Consider the following 22195-nt stretch of genomic DNA (forward strand, 5'->3'; position numbering starts at 1 on the left):
ACGCCTGTCTATACAACAAGTTGTAAACAAAGCATTAGATGCACAGGCCGAGGTGCTCCAGCTCTTTTGCATGTAGAGTGTAACTTGCTTTGGAAGTAATGAAGATTTATTGTAGTACAAGGTGTTTGTTGCCTTTAAGTGGCACATTGGCTGTAGCAAATGTTTTTGACGGTAGCAGCCTTTCTGTTTTGAGACTGGTTTTGGCAGTGGAGATCTGGAGCATTGCAGAGGAGCCAAAATAAAGGTCATGGGCAAATTAAAGTAGCACCCCTGTGCCATGGAGGTTTCTGACTGGTTTCCACAGGACCACTGGATGTTGTTGTTGTGGCACAGAACATTTGGACTGCTCTAATAGAAGTTAAGAGAAATACATGAAAGGGAAATGAGCCTTAAAAAACCCAGTATACTGCCAAAAGCATGCTGTAAGTTTCCAGAAGAGCACATTTAAAATTACTATTGGAAACGTAACCAAATACTTTTGTTGAGGAAGAAGAGCAAAATTAAATAAAACAACAAACTAAAACTTCAATAATGGTATTAATAAAGCTTCACAATTTAAGCTCTGAATGCGTAACTGAAAACAGGGACACTGGAGTATCAATGGCATCAACTGCATTTCATATAAATTATATTTTAATGTAAGCAGCATCAATGAAATATCAACATAAAACGTATTAGTTTATTAGTAAGAACAGCTACCACATCTGTGTAAAATCGTTTATGAATATATATTGAATGTAGAAAACTAACTTAATCCTTCATCTCCTGAGGCATAAATTCCAACTCCTGTAATAGTTTAAAATCATCTCTGACAACTGCCTCTACAAAGCCCGGCTTTATTGGTCTTTGCTGTGCAATGAAACATCAAAATACTTCTTGAAGGTAAAGAAGAATGAGATGTGTCCGAGCAGGGAATTTGTTATTTGCAGGAAAATGATTATGAAAAAAAAAAAGTACTGATTTTTTTCATTATGTACATGTGCTAAAATATTATAGAGAATTTGGGGAGGGGGGTTAAAATAACTTTGTTAAATAAAATTATTAAAAAGTAACTATATAATGTATAAATGGACACATACATATTCTATATTCATCTCTTCCTACATAAATAATTCATGTATATATACATAAAGCTGTCTTTTCTTATTAAATATACCACAAGCCGTACCAGAAGCTACTATAGTAATGTATGGATGAATGATCAATTATGTGAACAGCCTTTATATACACCTAAAAAAGGAAAATGGATATAGCGTACATCAGGATGCTATCCGGAAGGCCAACATTCACATTTCATTCTGCCAATACATTATCAAACAAAAGTGAACCATTTAAAAGGACTCTGAAATATATTATGCAATAAAGCTCTAGATGTGAACTTTAACTCTCGGCAGTTCTTCCTTTCACCTCTTTCAAGCAGCAAATAAAGAAGATTTACAATCAAAGGGGCTTAATCTAACATAAACTGAAATTAATCTCCATAGAATAAATAGAACATCACACCCATAAAGTGTGATTATGTTTCTTTTCCTCATGAAAAAGACTTTCATATTTCATATAATTTTATGGTTTTGCCCTTCATGGGTGAAATACTCTATATTTCTCTCAACAAGAGATGTTGTGTATAAACCCCCCAGATTTAAAAAGAAAAATAATATTAAGCTGTGTCCATTAAACTTGCAGATAAATTATGAAATACAGAATTTAATATTTTCTGCAGTAACTTTCAAGAAGAATCCAAAATTGAATATACTGGTTCTATTTCAAAATAACTGTGCTTTGACTCCACCTTTTTTGCAATGATTTTGCTGATTTATGCTAATTTAAGTTTTGAAATTAAGCGGGCTGGGGGGGGAAGACTCTTTCATTCTAATACTGGTCAGTTAGTGAATTTGGGGAAGAAGGACTGCCAACCAACGCCACATTTCAGCAGCCTTCAAACGCAAAAGATCCACGTTATTTCATTAATTTTTTTGTTTTCCCCTCATTCTTTTCTGTCACTGCACTGTTTCTCTACTGCAGGTGTTATCCTTTGATAATAAATCACAGAAATATAAAAAACATTTAGAGAGTCAGTAAGCCATGTCAGCATTGTTTAGTGTATTAGCCTCCAATATCTTACAGAAATTTAGTACGTTGCTAAAGAACTTTTCCCTTTATTATGTAATATTTACAAAACCTTTTCCAAAGTGGTGCATATATTTGAACTGGTAGGTGTAAAAAAAAAAAATCATAAACTCTCCTTATTAAAATCTCTATTAATATGAAATTTTCCTGGAGACAGAGTGAGGATTTTTAGACTTCCAGGCCAAAGCAGCATAATTATTGTTCTGTAATTGTATTGTGTAAAGAACCAAAACCCCTGACACCCCTCAACCTGGTATTTAGAATTTTGACTGAAAAGACATGTAAGAAAGAAATGTTTCCCTAAAATACAACAAATAATTATTGAAAACATAGAAAAACCACCACAACATAATTGGGCCACATATGCAGATTAAATTTAGATTTAAAAATACAAATAGATAATGTAATTACTTTTTAACGTGTGGCTTTTGGAGTCCACAGCATTTTCCACAATGTGCTTCTTATTGACAAAATGTACTCCCCTACCCCGCCATTGAACCCCAATAAATAAATTTGAAAACCAAAATCTTCCAAAGAAAATGCTTCATTTGGTACCAGGAAATTTTACCGGAATATTTTTATTAATATTCCATTTCAAAGCTCATTAGGTCAATTCCTTTAAATTCAGATATCTCTTCTCAAAAGTAATAATCAGATCTAATATTTTAGTATCTATGAAATCCGCAGCATAACAAGCAGTCTGGCACTCTTTTCTCTCTTTCAGTGATTTATTACAACTGAACACAAGGACCCTGAATATTTCTCTACTGCCGTAAACAGATTGCTCATTTCTTGGATGTCACTCACTTCACAGCACGCCGTACCGACTGCATCTGCAGAGACAGACTGGCAGAGGGCTTGAGAAAGATGCTTGTCACTTGCTATAATGGACAACGACATTATTGCCTGAAGGAAAACCCTAATATTTTTTACTTCTTTTTTATTATTATTATTTTTCTTCATCAGCTTTCACCCCACTTCCCTATATACTTACATCTGGAAAGAAACTTCTGAAGTTAACTTTGCAACGGGTACGTATACCTTGTCATAAGAAGAAAGAATTGCTTCTCTTTTGAATTAAAATGACAAAAGCAAAATTTCAAGTCCATTTATCACAGACGAAAACCTGTTCCAGTTCTTTTGTTTACAGTACAGTGGACTGGAGTTTCATAAAAAAAGTGACCAGGATTAAGCACTCTAGAAGACAAATAGCTGTGAGCACCAGCGTTGTTTTAGTCTAAGAAAACAACTGACTAATCGGATTTAAGAAAGTACAATATAAAATGTAGGGAATCAAAACAGAAACACAATATGAATTATCTATGATGCCTCTTAGGAAACAAAACACAATGCAGCTGTAGAAAGATGCATCCCTGAATGGCGACCATTACAGAACTGTCCCAGAGTGACGGAGCCTGCAAAGTACTGAATCTTCAAAAAAAGGCATGCTTGCTTCAGGAGTCTTGGGAAGCTTATTTCAGGCGCCGCCTTCTGAGACCTCTAAGGTGAATACTACATAAATGGCAGCTTTGATTCCAGTAAGACTATATAAAAGCAGAAGTAGTGACAAAATATTTTTTGGAGTGCTGGGCTACAGCACCACACACAATAAAGTGCGCAATTTCAGATTTTCTTTTTTTTTTTCCCCCCTCTGAAAAAGCCTAGGAAGCAAAAAAGAAAAGAAATCTTTCAAATCCTGTTACTGTCACCCAAACTTTCACCCTACAACTCCCCTCTGCATTTAAGCAACTCCAGAACTTATTAAGAACCGAGCAGAAATTGGGATTAAGCGTTTCACCAGGCACAATGAAGAGCTCTCACTTATTGTATCTCATACACACAGGAAGTGAGAAGTTCAAAATTTGAAATGCACCTACTTGAAGGACGAAAAAGCCCATATCTGCTGTGTATCAAGCAAGTACATAGGCCACCTTGAGATATCAAGCCGAGCAACTGTTTTGTACTTTGAGGGACAGTGTATTTTGAAATCAAAACACAGCAAGCACTAGTGCATCGCACGTGCTTCCAAATGACTCAAAGGACAAAAATAGAAAGAAGAAAAACAACAACAAAATAATGGAAAACAGTTATGTTCGCCAAGGGATTAAATGACTCATCCGTTGTTTTGAAGAGCAACTGATCCAGTGGTGCTGGGGAACCTCCTTTGCCTGCAGGCCAATAACAGGGCTGCCTTCTCAGGAAATACGAATATACCAAATAACTCTACAGTGATGACAAAGTTTCTAAGTGATTCAGAGAGTGGAAGACACATTCCACAATTCGAAAGAAACACTTAAAACAAAAACCAACTCAGATTGCCCACTGCAGTATAGCCATGCTTGTCCCAGTGGAAGTCAGACAACTATTTGCTTCTAAGTGAGGTGAAAACCATTTAATGCATCACTAAGTAAAAATCAATTTTATTCTAGCCCCAAATGTAAAATCCATTTTGCTAAGATAACTTGATTTTCATGTTACCAGAAAATATTCTAATTTAGATTTATAAGACTTCTGCATTTTCTGAGAACGCAGCCATGGTGGATGTGATGTGATCCTGACACATTGCATTTTGTCTTTCCTACAGAGATCGATATCTGATCTCATAAAGCTAAGCATGGCAAAATCTAGCATTAATTTATCATCCTTTATTTTAACAAAAACAAAACATGAAACCAGGCAGACACACCGAAGGATGCCCAGTAAAGAGAAAGAATTCATCCATTGCAAGTTTATACCCAGAATGGCAGATTCGGGTCCTGAAGCTCTTGGGAGCTCTGATACAACCCGCTGAAACTCAGCCATCCACTGCCACTGTGTGAAACCCAACTGAAGTGACTCTTCTGAGATTCTGGCACACAGTTACACATATGGGGGTGATAAATCTAGTTCTTCAGTAACTGCTGCATTTCTTACGTAGCATGCTGCTCATGCCACCCTAACCTAAATGCCCACCCCTTCCTCCTGCAATAAACACCGGCTATATTTTCAATATTCTTTTCTCTCACTTTTAATGCTCACAGAAAGATTTGTTCAAAAAGAATGCACCCCTGATGACCACAATTTTTCATAGAATTTCTTAAAGCACACACAAAACCCACCGATTTTCAAACTTCCGAAGTATCCACATTACTTACTATTGCTCTATTTAGTACAAACTGGAAATTCTGTAATTCATAACAGTAAATAGACATGTGATACAAGTGCCTACAGTGTACCGTTCCAGCCAGACACAAAATCCACCACTGGCAGCTCCAACCCAACAACCAGAGGAAACGGAAGGAATCGTTGTGAGTGCATAAAGAAGATGGATGCTCAGAGAAAGTTAGTGATGGTGTTACGTATTTGAAACAGACTTCAAAAAAACCGTTATGATTGTAGCAGTTGCTATTATCTATCACAAAAGTACTAATAGCTAACCTTTGTCACCCGTACTGATTTCACGTTTACCTAGTTTGTGATTATGAGACAAAACCACATTTCTTACCAGAACTCCCGCATCAGATTCTTGATAAAAATGATTTTCTGAGAAATGCGTGAGTACTGTTATAAATTCTTAACTATAATTTTATTTAAAAGCAGGTTTAGCAATCAAGAGTTCCTTGGCTCTCAATTCTGGATTTACTCAAATCATATGCAATAAAAGGAACAAATATTGAACATTGTCAATTTTTATGCATGATAAAATATGATCTAAAGAAACAGTAAATGATGTTTTCAGAAACTAAAGATACTTCATGTACCATTAACGAAATGCCTAAAATGTCCTGGCCACCTACTCAGCCAAAACAATATATTCGTATAAGACTTCAAAGTACTGAAAACTTCTTTATCACTTACAGTTTAGAAAAGAAGGCCAGGCTTGAGCTAATTCAGTGTTTTACTGGCTAGGATAATACAGGAATAGACTTTCTTTAACTGTGGGAACTGCATTTCTTCTGTATAAGAAGAAAGATCATTCACATTTGCTGCCTGTGAAATTTTCTAATGAGATCTGTACTGCTTCAAAGCAGGTGGAAAAAAAGTCACACACTTCTCAATTTGTGTGACGGCTGAAAGTCTTCAAGGCATTGGCTAAAGCAGCACAGATGCCACAGTTTCTGTAAGACTGTTAGGAACCTGTTACTACTCTTACGTATCTGATTGCATTTCTACTCTTAGAGAAAAGGTCACTGAATCAGTAGATAAAATGAAACCTTCCAGTATAAAAAGAATGAGTTAAATAGGTTTGTTGGTTTGATACTATGAATATCATGGTCTGGAGCACTACAGTTTCTGTAATATTCTGCTTATTTTTTCAAAACAACTTTTATTTCTACAATTTTTCTGTTCTAGAACATACAATAACAGTGTCTTGGTAGATCAAGCATTAATTGCAGATCTAATCATAGCTTTTACACTTTATTACATATAGTTTTAAATAAATTGCTTACAGAATAGTATTTTTAAACTAGTTGATCTTGATACATCAGGAAAACTCTAAAAAATGCTTGTTTGATGTTTCTGATTCAAGTAGTAGCTGTTATTGTCAAATAAAGCTATTTGCTGGTTTGGCTAAGCAGCCAGTGTGAACAGGGTTATTCCATGTGCTCAGAAATACAAAAAATATAATACTAGATGGGAGAAATGCCAATGCACTTTTATCAAAGCAGGTTGAAACGGTTTGTTATCAAGCACATTCAAATTGTCTTTAAACACAATTATTTTCTCTGCCAATAAACCTAGCAAATATGACCTGTGTTATTACTGTTCCCAACATAATTTGCCACTGTTTAATATACCGCACTCCCATCCAGTAAAAAACAAACCAACACCACAGAACAAAACCCAAACAAACCAACCTTTATTAAAATAATTTTGTTAGGCTACAATCTGCTGAAACCAAATTTTCAGGTAAAGGCTTGAAGACTATCAAGCACTTTGGAGAGGATGTCCTGATGCTGTCTTTGAGTACGACTAACTCTGTCCACAAGTGTGAAAAAAAATAATAATTCATTATTACTACATTTTCCTATTAGAAATATTCTGCAGATTGTTTAGACTAGTGATCCTGTAGAAACAACACCCAATTTAATAACTACTGAAAGTTTTAACAGTGCCTAGATTGGAAACTTTTCATTCTAAATTTCCCAGTCTGGTTTTCTTTAAAGGACACACTAAGTATTTTTCCTACATTTATTTACAACACATTGCAACTACTAGTCCAGTGACAAACAACCTGACGGTTTCTTCTTTGGATCATTTACAAGGAGTGACCATTTGCTAGCCCTGATGCCAGGGAGGATGCTACTACACTTGCAGCAGCTAGGAGCCGTGAGTATTGCTGGGACATTATGTATTCTCAGTTTGGTTCTGTGATAAGGAAATAAATGGACTTCTAACACCTATGAAAACCCCATGCCTCTGGGCATAACACTGGAACAAAAAACCACACAGAAGGTACTGTTTCACGTCTTGGAAAGAGCCCATCGGACAAGCAATAGGCCTGGGTTAATCTTGCTAGCAGAGTTAATCAACTTGGGAACACAATGCAACCAAGTAACTTTTTTTCATGAAGTTGTTTCATTCCTTCAAGCATCTCCTCTCCTTTCCCTTCCCTTTTCCTCTCAGGTTCTGCTTTGCAAAGTGTGAATCTACTGTGTGCTACTCTTTCTATTTTTGTCTTAGAAACACAATACGGGAGCTCCAACTCCAAGACGTTCTGCCTATGTCTACAGGCACCTTGATACCAATTCTGTTGTAGAACAGAACCACACAATCTTACATCAAGATTTGAAAACGTATTTTGATACACACTCTATTTCTCATCATAACCATCAACCTTAGCTTGAATTGCATGTGCCTTTGGAGGATGTCCTGTTATTAATTGTTGTACCTTGCCTGGATTACTGCAATGCATTACTCACAGCATTTCCTGATTCCTTTATGCTTTTCAGCAACGAGGTTCCTAAGGTTGATTACTAACACGGTGCTGCAGACACCTGCAAGCCCCTCTTGATCTGAGCAACAGCTGATAGCCTGAGCTCTACAATTAGGCTGGGGCTGAGTCAAAGGCAGGGGTAGGATAGCTGCCAGCTTTCCTACAACCTTTCTCTCTCTAAGGGGGATCTTTCGTCAGAATCATGGTAAGTTTGCATTTACCTAGAACAAACCATATCAGACAGTCCATCAGACCAGGAGAGCTAATGGAATATATCTATACAGATGGCTTCACCATCAAAGAGCCTATAGTTCACTTTTTCTAAGCCAGCATTAGGGTACAGAGCAGAAACAAATTGCTTTTAGTCTCCCTCTGCTATTTGTGACAGGGTCCCTCTGTTCTACCATACTTGGACAGACTCTGCTTTCTTCTAGAGGAATTTGTCGTCTTAAGGTTTGTCATGAGCATCACCATATTTTGGATCTTGCTGGCTTCCCAGAAAAAACTTCCTGAACACCAAAAACCCAAACTGCTACTGGACTGACCTTCAGGCAACCAGCATTTATTGCTTTGTTTGTGATGAAAGAGAAGAAATGGGATGCTTTCCACCTACTACTAAGCCGCTCTCCATTAGCCAATACCTTGAGTACAGAAGACTTCAGGGTCTGCTCATTTCTGCCCCCTTTTAGGTGACAGCAATGAACTGAGGTTGGTCTGTTGGCAGCACTGAAGGGTCTGATTCTTCAGGTACAGTTCCTCAGAGCACGGTAATTAAAACAAACAGAAAAGCTGTACTGTGAACTTGTGAAATAAATGCATGGTAGCTCTAGAAATACAGAGTCTGATGAACACAGTTGTCTGTCGCCGCTCGCATTTTGCATACGCTTCATGGTTATTGGGGAATATCTTCACAGCAAGATTTCAAAGCACCGTAACTAATCCACGTATATTCAAGTTTTTGACATTTTATCAGACAGCTGAACTTTTAAGAACTCAGGGGAGTTTAGTTCAGATCTTAGAATTCCTGCAGCGCTGCCGTAACCAAACCTCATGCATTACCTACTGCCTTTCACAATTAATCTCTAAGACACGAAGGTGTAAGTAGTGACTTGGGGTCCTTTACTAAAAATAAGCTATTGAACAGAACTATCATTTTTAATAATTCTTTAAAAGAGTTTACAAAACAATCACAAACATAAATTACTGGTTTAAGCCAGTCTAGCTGTTTTCTCTTAATCACTGTAATATACTGTATGTATCTAGCTAATCTTCATGAAGTTAGTGTGAAAACTGTACCACTAAATGTGAAATATATGAAAGATGCCAGCAGCTGCCTGGAGTTACAGGGCAATGGCCTGGATCCTCCACTGGTGCAAATTAGAGAACACAGTTTAAAGGCTTCCTTGCAGGCATTTCTTAAGATTAAGAATCTAGTTAAGATATTGGTCTGATAGAAAAGAATCAGCATGATTTCAGTCAGAAGACAGAAAAAGCAATTTACCTGAAGAAGGTGACAAAGAACTGCACCAGATCCATGATAGTATTGTGCTGTGAGAAGGCAATCTGCAAATAAAATAGAAGTAAATTACAACACTTTCAGAGTCAACAGCTCCTTTTGGGCTAGGGCTTTATGGCTCCACGGATGATTAATTTCAAGTGTAATTTCAGTCTAGTGTGCACACACCTGCATTTACCATAAAGTGAGATGAGCAACTAACTCCCCTGCCTTTGCCTGTGTCAAAATACAAACAATGGAATACAGTCTTTCTATTGAAGTAAAGTTAATAGAAATGCCCACGTAAAACTTGCTCAATATAAACAATGAAAACAACATGCAAAATATTAAGAAATCATATTGATATAAATTGTCTTCCTTATAGTCAACTCTTTTAACCTATTACCATTTTCCATTTTAATAACAACACTGAAACAAGCGTTTAGAAATGACAAACCCCCTCTTTTGCTTAAAATTTATACATTTAAAATATTTTAATTGTATAATATTAAAATTACCACATATGTTAATTAAAAAAAAAAAAAGATAAATCTGGTGCACAACAGAACAAACTGTTTGAAAGCAAATTACTTTAAAGACAAAATAAAAAATATTCTTTTAGGCTACATTTTTACAGCCTCACCAGAACATGCATTAGTTCAACTCCTTACTGTAATTTTTCACAAAGATTTAATAATTATCTCTAAGACAGCATATACACACAGACGCACATTCACACTTGCATGCAATGGAGCCTATAATTATTATTATAATTACTTTTTGCTAATGTTAAGAGTGGTACTTAATATTTAAGTTATATCTACAAATATCCTTAACTCCCTGTCTTGTTCAGTTTTTCATAGCGTGTAATTATCAGCTCAAGATACACAGAATCTTCTACTTTGAATTGCACAAAGTATTTATCTAACTACATTCCCAGCCTTTTCAAATAACTGGGTTTTTTTAGAGATCTTTGTGCATTTAAGATCTGATGTTGACTAGTAATTACACGGAATTACTCTTATTCCCTTTAACAGTTGATTTATGAACTTTTGAAATGATAACTCATGATACTCAGGAATTGATATATTTTATTTTTTATGGCAAAAATGTAATGCAAACTTCAGTTTTATAATGGTGCTACTGTGCCTTGTGCCAGCCAAACACAGCTAAACATAGTTCAGATTACTAAAAGTCTAAGGAAGGAAGAGCATGTAAACTGTATCATTCCAGGAATCAGCATAGGGGGCACCATCATGCAAACGCATCTCTGCGACGTAATTTCTGCTTTCTCTTCGCTAATAATGCACAACTGCAAGCAATGCAAACAATTCTAGGAGCCCTGGAATTGGATACAGGAAGTAGGTATTTCAAATTTTCTCAGCCCAAAATATCAGGGAAGATACTCGATAAATGAATCGAAATATAATTTAGTGTATTGAACTCCTTGAGTGCTACACTCTGTCTCCTCGTCAGAGAGGAAATTTCAATGTGCCTAGCTTAAGTAGACTGCCGAGTTTGGATCAGGGCAAAACCTACATTCTGGCCCAGGAGCGTGTGGAAAAACAAGAAGCTGAAGACCACCTGGGAAGGAGGCAGGAGAGAGAAAGAACTCTTTGCTCACTACTCAAGTTTAATCTACAAATGTTTTCACATTTGTCCAACACAGGCAGAAATTTTAAATTCTCAGAAACTTTAACTTAGACTACTGTCATGAGGCATAATGTACCAAAATGAAGAGAGATTAGGGAGTAAAAATATGAAAAAGTTGAAGAGAAATTACAGAGTGGCCAAAATTGTCCAAGTATCTGTTAATGCCAGTGTAACCTTTATTTTACATCGAAAAGATAAAATCTGAGAAAAGATCTGAAGATCTCTTTAGCAAACATAAAGTGCATCTCAAGCACAAGCAATTGTTTAAGAATACCTTGTATGGGGGGGAAAAAAAAAAAAAGCTTTCTATGGTCAATCTTTATTTTGAATGCAGGCTGGATTCCCTTCAAATAATGTTTAGCATTCAAATTAACTGCTGGCTTTTCCAGAATGTTTTTTTACAAGTACCATACTTCAGGAGATGAACTAACACAAAGAGAAAAAAACATGACAGTTTCAGCAGAGTTCACCTTGTGTGACCTGTTAAAAAGCTATTTGTTGAAGGATCATTTATATTTTGCATTACTTCAATTATTTTCATTCAAGGTGTCAGCATTCATTAACAAACAGCATCTGTTAGTCTAGAAACAACTACAGTCAAGGGAAAGCTCTGCAATCAAAACTCACAATCTGATCACAATCATATCAGGAAAGTTTTATAGAAAATTTTCTAAGAAACTGTAGTACCTTTATTTCTCTTTTTCAACACACAGGAACTATGAAATAGGCAGATTTACAACAATTTAATGATTTTATTAATGACTAAATATGATTTGCAAATCCCTAAGCTCAAGATGGGATGGACAGCTTTTGCACAAAAACAGACACAAAAGGACTGATTTTACATTTTCCACTTTCTATTAATCAAATCATCTACTTAAGACAATTGTGATGGGTTTTTTTGCTGGAGTTCATGTTTGCAAACCTATGGAAGAACTTCTGTCTGTAAAACTTACTTGTTTGGTTGTATGGGATATTCTCGAAAGTACTCATACTTTAGAGCAAAAACACAGTAAAATATAAAGTTCCAGCCCAGAAGTAATTTCAGATTTTAATCAAACATTATCTAACATTAGAGTTCATGTTTAAAAGATGAACTACAGTATTTTCTGAAGAAACAGTACTACGCATCTTAGGCTAATTTCAACACAGAATATTAACAAAAAGAATACATATTTTAATTATAAGTAGATCACGAAGGAGCAAGAAAATGTATGAATCTAAGCCTGACACAAAGAACCATAATACAATGAAAAAGAGTTGTTTCCATGGGATTTTCATCCAGATATGAATGTTATCATCTTTTTTCTTGTGCCGAAATAGACAAGGGACAAGACAAGGAAAATTCTTTCAACCCCAGGTTTTCCCTTTGGACATTAAGATACTGGAGATGAATAACTCTTTTGTTAATTGGTATCATGCCTAAGTAGCCCTCATTTTCACCAAAATGTCTAATAAGCCTATGGATCCCAGAAATATTATCTCCATCTTCTCTTACAAATGAAGGTCAAGATAAGTATTATCTCCATCATCTCCTATGGAATGGAATCACCAAGAGCCTTGTGTCAAATAATTTTCTATGGCAAAGTATACGAGTGAACACAGAATTTCCAGCATAAAAGTATTTCCCTTGAAGAAAGAGGAACAATAACACTTCTGCTTTACACAGCTTAACAGTAAAACATGCAAGTAGGATTACTTATACGTATATAGTACGACAAAACATTACTCGAAATGCAGTTTCAGGTGCAGATCCTAATTCTTTCATTCACCAACATTAGACTTCTAATAAAGAATTGAGGACTGACACCAATATGTCAGCTACGGATATGGCTACAGACGCAGCCACATTTCAGTAACTGTGCATGATCTATGCTTCTCCTCAAAGGCAAGCTTACGGACAGCTATCTGTCATAAATCTTATCAAACAGTTTTCTCACCTTCACAGAAACCACTTGAGAACTTCTCATGAACTACAACAGTTGAAGTTCTTTTCCCCGTTTGGCTAGCATTAAAAGCTTTCAGTGCCTTTATGATCCAATACTGTTGCAGGCAAATTGTTGCTTTGCAAAATGAATAATGACAGGTTTTGTAAAAAACCTACAAAGCGGATGTTTATTTTTCTTAAATACTCTGCTATTGACAGTAAAGAAAAATAAATTAATTAAAAAACAATTAGATACTTCTACTAAAGCCAAAGCTTTTTGTATCCTAGTCTCAAGATTCATCTTGTGAAGGAGTTGCGAGGATCAGGAGCTAGAGGTAAGAACTGCAGTGACTGTTTTATGAAAAATGCTCTATAATTAAACTGTGAGCAATTGCTTTCAACTTGGATTTAGCTCTGAAGTCTGATGCTTCTGTATCAGACGTGAAGAAGGACTTGTGTGTCTGGAAGTTTGTCTAACTTTTCCAGGTATCCAGCTGCCTTAATAAATGCTACAAACTTCTATCTACAAAACTCATCTTGCCATTTTAACTTCAGGAATAGCGTTATCAGAGGTACTTTTTCTGCCAATATTTCTGCCTGAATTTTTATCTGGATGAACTAAAATATTAAAAAATTAATTTTCATATACAATCAGATACAATTGCACTACATTTGTATTCTATTAGATCAAAGTAATACCAATACAGAGAAAAAATGTAGATGCATTCTGAAATTCACAGTCATAAGATTCCAAAGCAAAATACGTTATATTTACGTTCCAGCTTACAGTCTTAAAAAATATAAAGGCATATGAAGAAAAGCTGATGGGTGATAACTGAGCTGTGGCGATTTGTGAGCTGATGCAATAGCATCCTGGCTTGTATTGGAAATTTTGTGGCCAGCAGGACTAGGGAAGTGATCAGCAGGACTAGGAAGTGATCATTCCCCTGTACTCGCGCTGTTGAGACTGCACCTTGAGTACAGTGTTCGGTTTTGGGCCCCTCACTACAAGAAAGACATTGAGGTGCTGGAGCGTGTCCAGAGAAGGGCAACAAAGCAGGAGAAAGGTCTAGAGCACAAGTCTTATGAGGAGCGGCTGAGGGAACTGGAGTTGTTTAGTCTGGAGAAAAGGAGGCTGAGGGGAGACCTCATCGCTCTCTGCAACTACCTGAAAGGACGTTGTAGAGAGGTGAGGGTCGGTCTCTTCTCCCAAGTAACAATTGATAGGACAAAAGGAAATGGCCTCAAGTTGCACCAGTTTAAATTGGATATTAGAAAAAATTTCTTCACCAAAAGGGTTATCGAGCATTGGAACAGGCTGCCCAGGGAAGTGGCTGAGTCAACATCCCTGGAGGTATTTAATAGACGTGTAGATGTGGTGCTTAGAGACATGGTTTAGTGGTGGACTTGGCAGTGCTAGGTTAACAGTTGGACTTGATGATCTTAAAAGTTTCTTCCAACCAAAACGATTGCTCCAACAAGCATTACTGATGTGTCTATCTTTTTTCTCCTGTTCATGTCTTTGAAAAATGTATGTTTAAAAAAACCCAAACAACCAAAACCAAAAAAAACTCAACCCAAAACAACCAAAAGTCATAAACCCTAAAAAAGCACTTAAGATGTTTACATCACGTGACTAATTGGAAGACAAGGCACTACAATTTCTGATAAATCTTCTGTAACAATTGAGGATTCAAAAGTCCAATATTCAGCAGAATATGCCAGAGAGCACTGCATACAAGGATGCACGGCAACCAACATTTCAGTGTATGGTATTTCTTAATTTTTGGTGTTTTGTTTTCATGCATGATGTAGGAAATACACTTCAAACTGAATAATGATGGATGGAATAGGTCTGTTAAAATAGGAATAACTTTTGAACACAGGGATTTTTCCAACCTTCAAAATTTAAGGTCTGCAGGAACAGATTTTTTTTCCCCTGCTCTAGATACTTCATTTCATGTTCACCTTTACTACCACATGCAGCAATAATACATCCTAGAGAACAATAGGTCAAGATCTGTTCCACCACAAAAACGAGACAATCTTGAAAGTCTAACTTAGGGACATCTTTCATATGGAAATAGTAAGCCTGGCCTCAGAATATTGTGTTTTACTTTGAAAAATGTAGGGGACGAGAAGCTGTCTCTGCAATTCTAACAAAGCCCATCTAGCAAAAGGAAAAAGAAACAGAAAATTAGGCACAACGTAAGTGTATCAAATCAAACTTCCACATTTGCAGTAAACATGAACCTAGTCCATGAAATGGTTTATATATCCAAATAATGTACACAACAAGCAATTTTAATCTATGCTCCATTTCATGACGTTATCCACTAATGTAAACTTCTATCTGCTCAGGCTCTCAGACAATGAACAAATACTGCCCTGAATAAAATTCTTTCATCTTCCACTGTTAATAAATTAAGAACAAGCAAATAGGAGAAACTAAAATAAATTCATGGTAGAACTTTGGTAGATGGTCTAATTATTAGACCTGGAAACATAATACAATAAAGTCAGACATAACCCAAACTAAACTGCCTGGACTGTATTGATTATGTGTACTTAAACCCTACAGAATTATTACTTCCTTCAGTATCATAAAAGTATAATTTAATTTCTTCTTTAATAAAACTATTACACACTCCCACACTGGTGCTATGTATGTTCTGAAGCAGAAGACATGGATATTAACTGGACATGAAGACTAACTCATTTTGTTGTCTAACTCATTTTTGTTGTTTACTCTTGAGGAACACTTTTTGACTGAGGCAACTCTAGACTACAAATATAAAAGACAGTGAAGGAAAATATTCACATAGATGGGCACATTTGTGTGTACAGCATTTTTATCAGGAAAACGAGAAAGATCAAATACTGTGATAATTTGGAAACAGGATGTTGGAAAATTTAGATACATAATAAATTTTCATATTTACTATTTGTTGTATGAAGTGAAGTTTAGATATATACTGTGCAGAAGCACGACTGCAGAGATTCAAGTATAGACTATTTTAAAGACAATATTATGTTCTATTTGGTAATTGGGTGGAAAAAAAACCTCAGCAAATTCGTAATTACATAACAAAAGATCAGTTGCTCTCATTTTTTGCTTAAATACAACCACAATTATGTGGGGTTTTTTTGGAGGGCAAAAAATGGTCATGACTGTTCTTTTGCATTGGACTTTGAAAATGAAGAGTGATCTGCACTAGTGAAAGGTGGATGGTAGGAAACTGTGCTTTTCCCAATAGAAATATTTAACAGGGAATGCACAAAATGTATTTTCTTTTCCTTTGTAAAACAAAAATTCCAAGAGAACATGGTAAGAAAAGGACAAATTTACCAACAATGAATCCAAATTACTTTTAAGTTAGAGAAACATTAAATGCTTTCACACAGAGGCTAAAGATGCCACTTGAAAAAAAAAAAATTAAAGAAAATTTATCCGAATTTTGCCATGTGAAACATGGCAAAATCTAGTCAAATGTGTGAATCTAGTCAAAATTAGTCAGCTAGTTTATAATAATCAGCAGAGATAGGAAGGCACTTCATAGGTGAGTGACTAAAATAGATATGGGACCCATAACGTGGAATGAATTACCCTATGGAGCTGCCTTTTCTCTCTGCGAACACCACAGGGAGTACGTGATCAGTTTAGACTACAGTTCTAATGTCAAACTTTGAATATAACCAACGCTAGGTGAGACAAATTTCTCTCATAGTTTCTAAGTACTGATTGGGTATTTCTGCAATATAACATAATGCTAAAGTAGGAAAAAAAATTTCTTCTTGCTGGGATGAAATAATCATAGAAGCAATATGGAGCTAAGCGCCTGCTGGCAGAATCCTACTGCTTTCTACTGTGTTGATGCCAGTAAAGAATTTAGTCTAATGTCAACAAACAGTCCTCACAGATGATGAGAATTAGTGATAGCAAGACTTCAATGCTGATAACATAAATAGAAAATGAAAGATAACTTAAAGAAAAATCAAACTCGGAATCACAGCCTTCACATCAGGATTTGATAAACAGCTTCCATAGATTATCTCTGCATGTTGAAGTCCTGCCTCTGATGATGGCATACACTAGATTATCCAAACGCCAACCCCTTCCTTTCTCAAACAATGTAATAATTACAGGATATTATTTCCACTATTCAGAGTCACGAGAGGCTGAAAGACAATCTAGGTTTGTATTCAAGTGAGATGAATGACATTCTTAAAGAAGGTGTTTACAGATGAATTTTTTCTTACCTTGCACTTTGCCTATTAAATTCAATATTCACACACTGCTATTTCACAGCTTTATCTAATTTTGTGTTTGAGTACACATGCATACCACACAGAGAAACCATGAGTTAATAACCTCCAAGAAGTGAAGGACAAAATCTGGGGGAGTGGAACTGTTATCTAACTTACAGTTTAATTCATTATGCAAAGTATCTTCATAATGATTAATACAGACGTTATTAAGAAATCGAAATATTGAGTATTAAAGTGAATGAGTGAATGAAAAAAAACCTAAAAGGCACAGACAAGGGAGAAACAACATCTTGAAAGTTTGAAAAAAAAGATGAAAAGTAATTGACACAAAGATCTATTGTACTGGAAAGTTATTTTAGACATAAATCTTTGCAGGATTGAGTTCTCCTGCAAACTGAGTGTGAAACAGCAGATTTCTAGACATCTTCCAAAACTCTGGTTTTTAAAAGCCTGGCTAAGTTAAATGGACAAGCCATTTCTGTCACTTGCTAGAATTTCTCTTTCTCCTCAGCTTTCTTTTTATGACTTCTTATGACATCTTATTATGACTTCATAAGTTAAAGAGTCTCCCACTAGGAAAGATGCACCTGCTATGGAGCCTGCTCTTGTATGTTTGCATAATAGAGTCATAGAGATGTGGCCTGGAAGAAACATCTCAAGCTCATGCTGTTCAGCTTCCCACTCAAAGCCAGGCTACTGTCAACACCAGATCAGGTCAATGGTGTATTTTTCCAGATAGGTTTTGAAAACCTCCAAGAATGGATATTCCACAGACACTCTGGGTAATGTGCTTCAATGCTAATTTAAAATTTAAATTTTAAATGCTAAATTTAAAATTATTTAAATGAATTTAAATTTTTGTGATTTTTTTTCTAATGATCTAATATTTCTAATGTTTTTAATGTTCATCTGAATCTTCCAAGGTGCAGCTTGTGACTACTTCCCCTTGTTTTACCACCTGCTATTACAGAGAATAATTTAGCTTCATCATCTCTGTAACTCCCTCACAAGTAATTGCAGTCTACTATTGGAGGCTCTTTGCGGACTGAACAAGCCCAAGCTCCACAGCCTCAACCCAGCTTGTGTGCTTCAGGCCTCTAAAAATGTTTGTGGCAATTCTCCTGGACCCCCTCAGTTTCTCAATACTTTTTCTGAACTGGGACACCTAAAATTGGAGTCTCATTGCACATGCAGCCTGCCCAGGGCTGAGTAGAAGGGGATAATTTTCTCTTAATGAGGCCCCATACTTGGGTATTACCTGAAGTGGAATGAGAGCACACCGTTGGCTCATAAATTCCATCCTGATCAGGGCTTTGTACTTCTTGTCAGACTTCATGAGGTTTCATTCTAAGATGCATTCTAAGCATGCGTCCAAGTACCTCCCTGATTCACTCCTATTCAAAGACAATCTCCATTCTGGCAATGTAATTTAAATTTTTTTCCTGTCAAACCTAAATTAGCTCAAGCACAGGCTGGTGATATTGCATCTGAAGAGTGTGAGAAACTACCTGGGTGCTGCACAGTAATACCTTCATTCTCATCTTGTGTAGCTTGATCGATGGGCTTGCAAAACATCAGGAATGCTTGCCCATAATAGAGAATCCTATTCAAACAACAGACAGACTACTATGGCTCTAGAATACAATAATAAGTCAAAATTGTAAATTATATTTATTCAAAAAATAAACATAGGAAATCTCCAATTTTATACGTTGTTTATGATTCCACACAAACCAGTTGCCCAGATTCGTTTCACTCCTCAAAGTGCTGTATGTTTTTGAGGAAAAATGGTTCAATAAAAAATAGTGCATTAAAAAAATAGTAACATGACTCTCATTTAACACAGCAAAACCAAAGTGCTCTCTCTTCTGTTCTCAAAAGAGACTCTAAAAGATACCTCCTCAAATGCAAAAGACCCATACGATCTCTCCATCAATGTCAAAATGGAATTAGTGGTGCAAGTTTAAATCTGCTGGTGCTGGCACACAACTATCATATTACTCTGTCAAACTGTGGCTAAGAGAAGAGTTGATGAAGCAATCTGGATTTCATCCAGGGTTCTTATATCCAGGAAAATGCCTAGCCACTATCACTAAATAGCTAATTTTTAAGTCACATGTCTGTAATTATTTACACTATGGGATGGCTATTTGAAAATATATATTTTATAGAATTCATGTAGATTGATAAAATAAAAAATTCCTAGAGGATGAAGTCAGAATCACAGAGTCACTGCTACTGTGTGAGGATATATTTAACTTTATAAAGTTGTCTGATGAATCTGAGAACATCTCACTAAGGTGAAGGGTCCACTTCACAGCAGTTATTGCATGGTGCAGAGGCTGGCTCAGAACTCTCTCCCACATGAAGAGTTAAAAGAAAAATCTCTCTGAAATTCAAGAAATACAATGTTCTAGAACACAGCAGTCAGCACGGCAAGATCCCAGCTCTCTAGTGAACCTCAGACAGAGCGCTGCATGCACAGCTAGAAAAGCCACCAAGTGGTACTGTAAGTTGGACAGAAGTTTCTGTATACATCTGTAATGCCTGACTTGCACTAAGCCACTTCGCCTACACTTGACATGCCAACCTGAAACTACCTCTTCACTGAGCCTTGACGCAGGGAATCCTTCTGCACCTACCACCGTCCTGCACATGTGGACCCAGAATTCTGCAACAAGAATGGGCTGCTGTGCTCCTTAGATTGCACAGTCCCCAAAAGATACCATTGAAGGCAACCATCTACATCTTCTAAATGGAAATGCTCACAGACTGGGCAGAAGCAACACGTGGAAAGTGCATGCAGATGAAAGGGGAAACAATTCAGTGAACACAAAACGTCTCATAAAATGGCACGCTTAGGTAGTCATTCCCACATCTATTACAATGTGCCTTGGCTGGAAATACGATTCTGTCAAACCCCTCACCTGCTCCCTACAGCCTACAGGAGAAAATGAACAGGTTGGGGATAAGGCTGCAGACATCTTAACTCTGCTGAGTCTGTACAGCCACCTCTTCTGATACAAGCACGGGGTATTGGATGTTGTGGAAGGATACACAAGTGTCAAAACGTTATATTTATTTAAACTTGTAGGCAGTTAATAACCCTGAACTACTAAAATGCATACTATTCAAATGAGTTTAATTTACAAAGCTATCCAGACCACTTGGCATAACTGACCTTTTATTATTTGTCAATATGGAATTTATTTACTCTTGTGGACTATTACAGAAAATAAAATTCAGTAGTAATCAGATCAAATTAGAAAACAAGAAGAGCTTTCCAGGGGAAGGGAGCTCCCATAAGCATAGTCATAGTGCCACAGACTCTGGCTTTTCATCCTTAATGACAATTTTCAGTTTTACTGTGGAGTAAGTAGAATGGAGTTCAGAAGCAATGTTACTCTGTACAGAAAACTAAACAGTGGTTCTGTACCACACCAGCTGTATTTAAAGAGTATCAGATTTAAGTTAAAATGTCTGAAGGAATTCAAAGTGAATACGTACTGAACTATTGTCTGTATTTAAAGAGGCTAATAGCAGTCTTGTTTCTGTAAAATGTCACATTTAAACCTAAAACCAAAACATAACCTTATTTTGTGAAGAGTGAATTAGTTGTTTGTGTGAGTGTCAGTTGAAAAAAAAAAAATGGACCCTGATTTTGCACGAATAAAAAAAAAAATCGTATACAAAGAGATACATCTGCATTATACAGCTAATCTGGCAAGCACAAACCTAACACCCTGGAAAACACTATATTGCTCAAACTACCAATGCTCAGATTTCAGTCCTTCAGGCACCTAATACAAAATTGTAATTAGTGATTACAGAAACTATAAAATAATAATTTTTGACAGGTATTTCATATGAACTAAGGAATAAATGATTTCAGAACCGACTGATTATTTTTTCCTCAATTTTTAAAGTAACTCAATTTTCTTGAGACATGGATTAGAAATGGGATTACTCAAAACAAGACAAGTAAATATTAGTATTGCAGTATCTGGGAATGGAAATATCAGCTGAAAAAAACTGTTTATTTCTTCAAAAGACTGAAAAGCAGAATTCTCATATTCTGTTTCATGAAGTTTATAAACATGAAATATGTCCAATTTTCTTTCCTGCATGGAAGATATTTTTCACCTTTCCTGGAGACAAAAAAACCCCAAACTATTTGAACTATTTGAATGACTGTAGAACTTAATATGATGGCTATGGCATTTAAAGTTCATGCCTATATCTAAGTGTAGAAATACATATAACAGACAAGGAAAATGTCCTACTAAAATGTACAAGATTTTTTTCAAAATCTGCTGTCCTTATCTTCTTAAATATACAGTAGTGCTGGTTTTGCCCAACTAGTTAACCCACTGGTTGGTCTCTAGCCTAATAAAAATGATAATAAAATTTTTATAGGGCTACAAAAGCTGAATTTTTAAAATTTATGCAATGTTTTGTTCATTCTACAAATCAAATACTTGGCTAGAAAAGGCAAAACATGCACTGAATTTTGCATAAAGATCACGCCATTCAAAATAATGTGTGTAAAACTCATTGGTGAGATGCCAAGAAAAGGGCAAAGCATTTTCTTAAACATGAAGAGAGTAATTTCCCAAAGTTTATTGTTATAAATGTAGAGCATGCTATAAAGCTGTTGGAACTGTGGAATAAAAATTTTGTATTTGCAATAGCACTTTTCTTGATTACTGTGGATTAGCATATTTATGAGGTTACTCAGCCTCAGGTTTAAACCCACAAATCAAAGGTTTGTATCAGCATGGGTAATGGATTACACAGAAGTCTACGG

At 36.0% G+C, this 22195-nt stretch overlaps 1 protein-coding gene across 6 annotated transcripts in view; it reads right to left on the bottom strand.

The window, feature by feature from the left end:
• The window catches only part of ATRNL1 (attractin like 1), a 527881-nt gene that overhangs the window by 243246 nt on the left and 262440 nt on the right, over window positions 1-22195 (bottom strand). For all 6 annotated transcript variants that reach the window (XM_063338744.1, XM_063338742.1, XM_063338741.1 and 3 more), the window contains exon 25: window positions 9546-9607. In XM_063338744.1, the coding sequence (XP_063194814.1) occupies window positions 9546-9607 (62 nt within the window). The remainder of the gene's footprint in view (window positions 1-9545; window positions 9608-22195) is intronic.

This window comes from Chroicocephalus ridibundus, chromosome 6 (assembly GCF_963924245.1).
Source record: "Chroicocephalus ridibundus chromosome 6, bChrRid1.1, whole genome shotgun sequence".
Taxonomy (NCBI): Eukaryota; Metazoa; Chordata; class Aves; order Charadriiformes; family Laridae; genus Chroicocephalus; species Chroicocephalus ridibundus.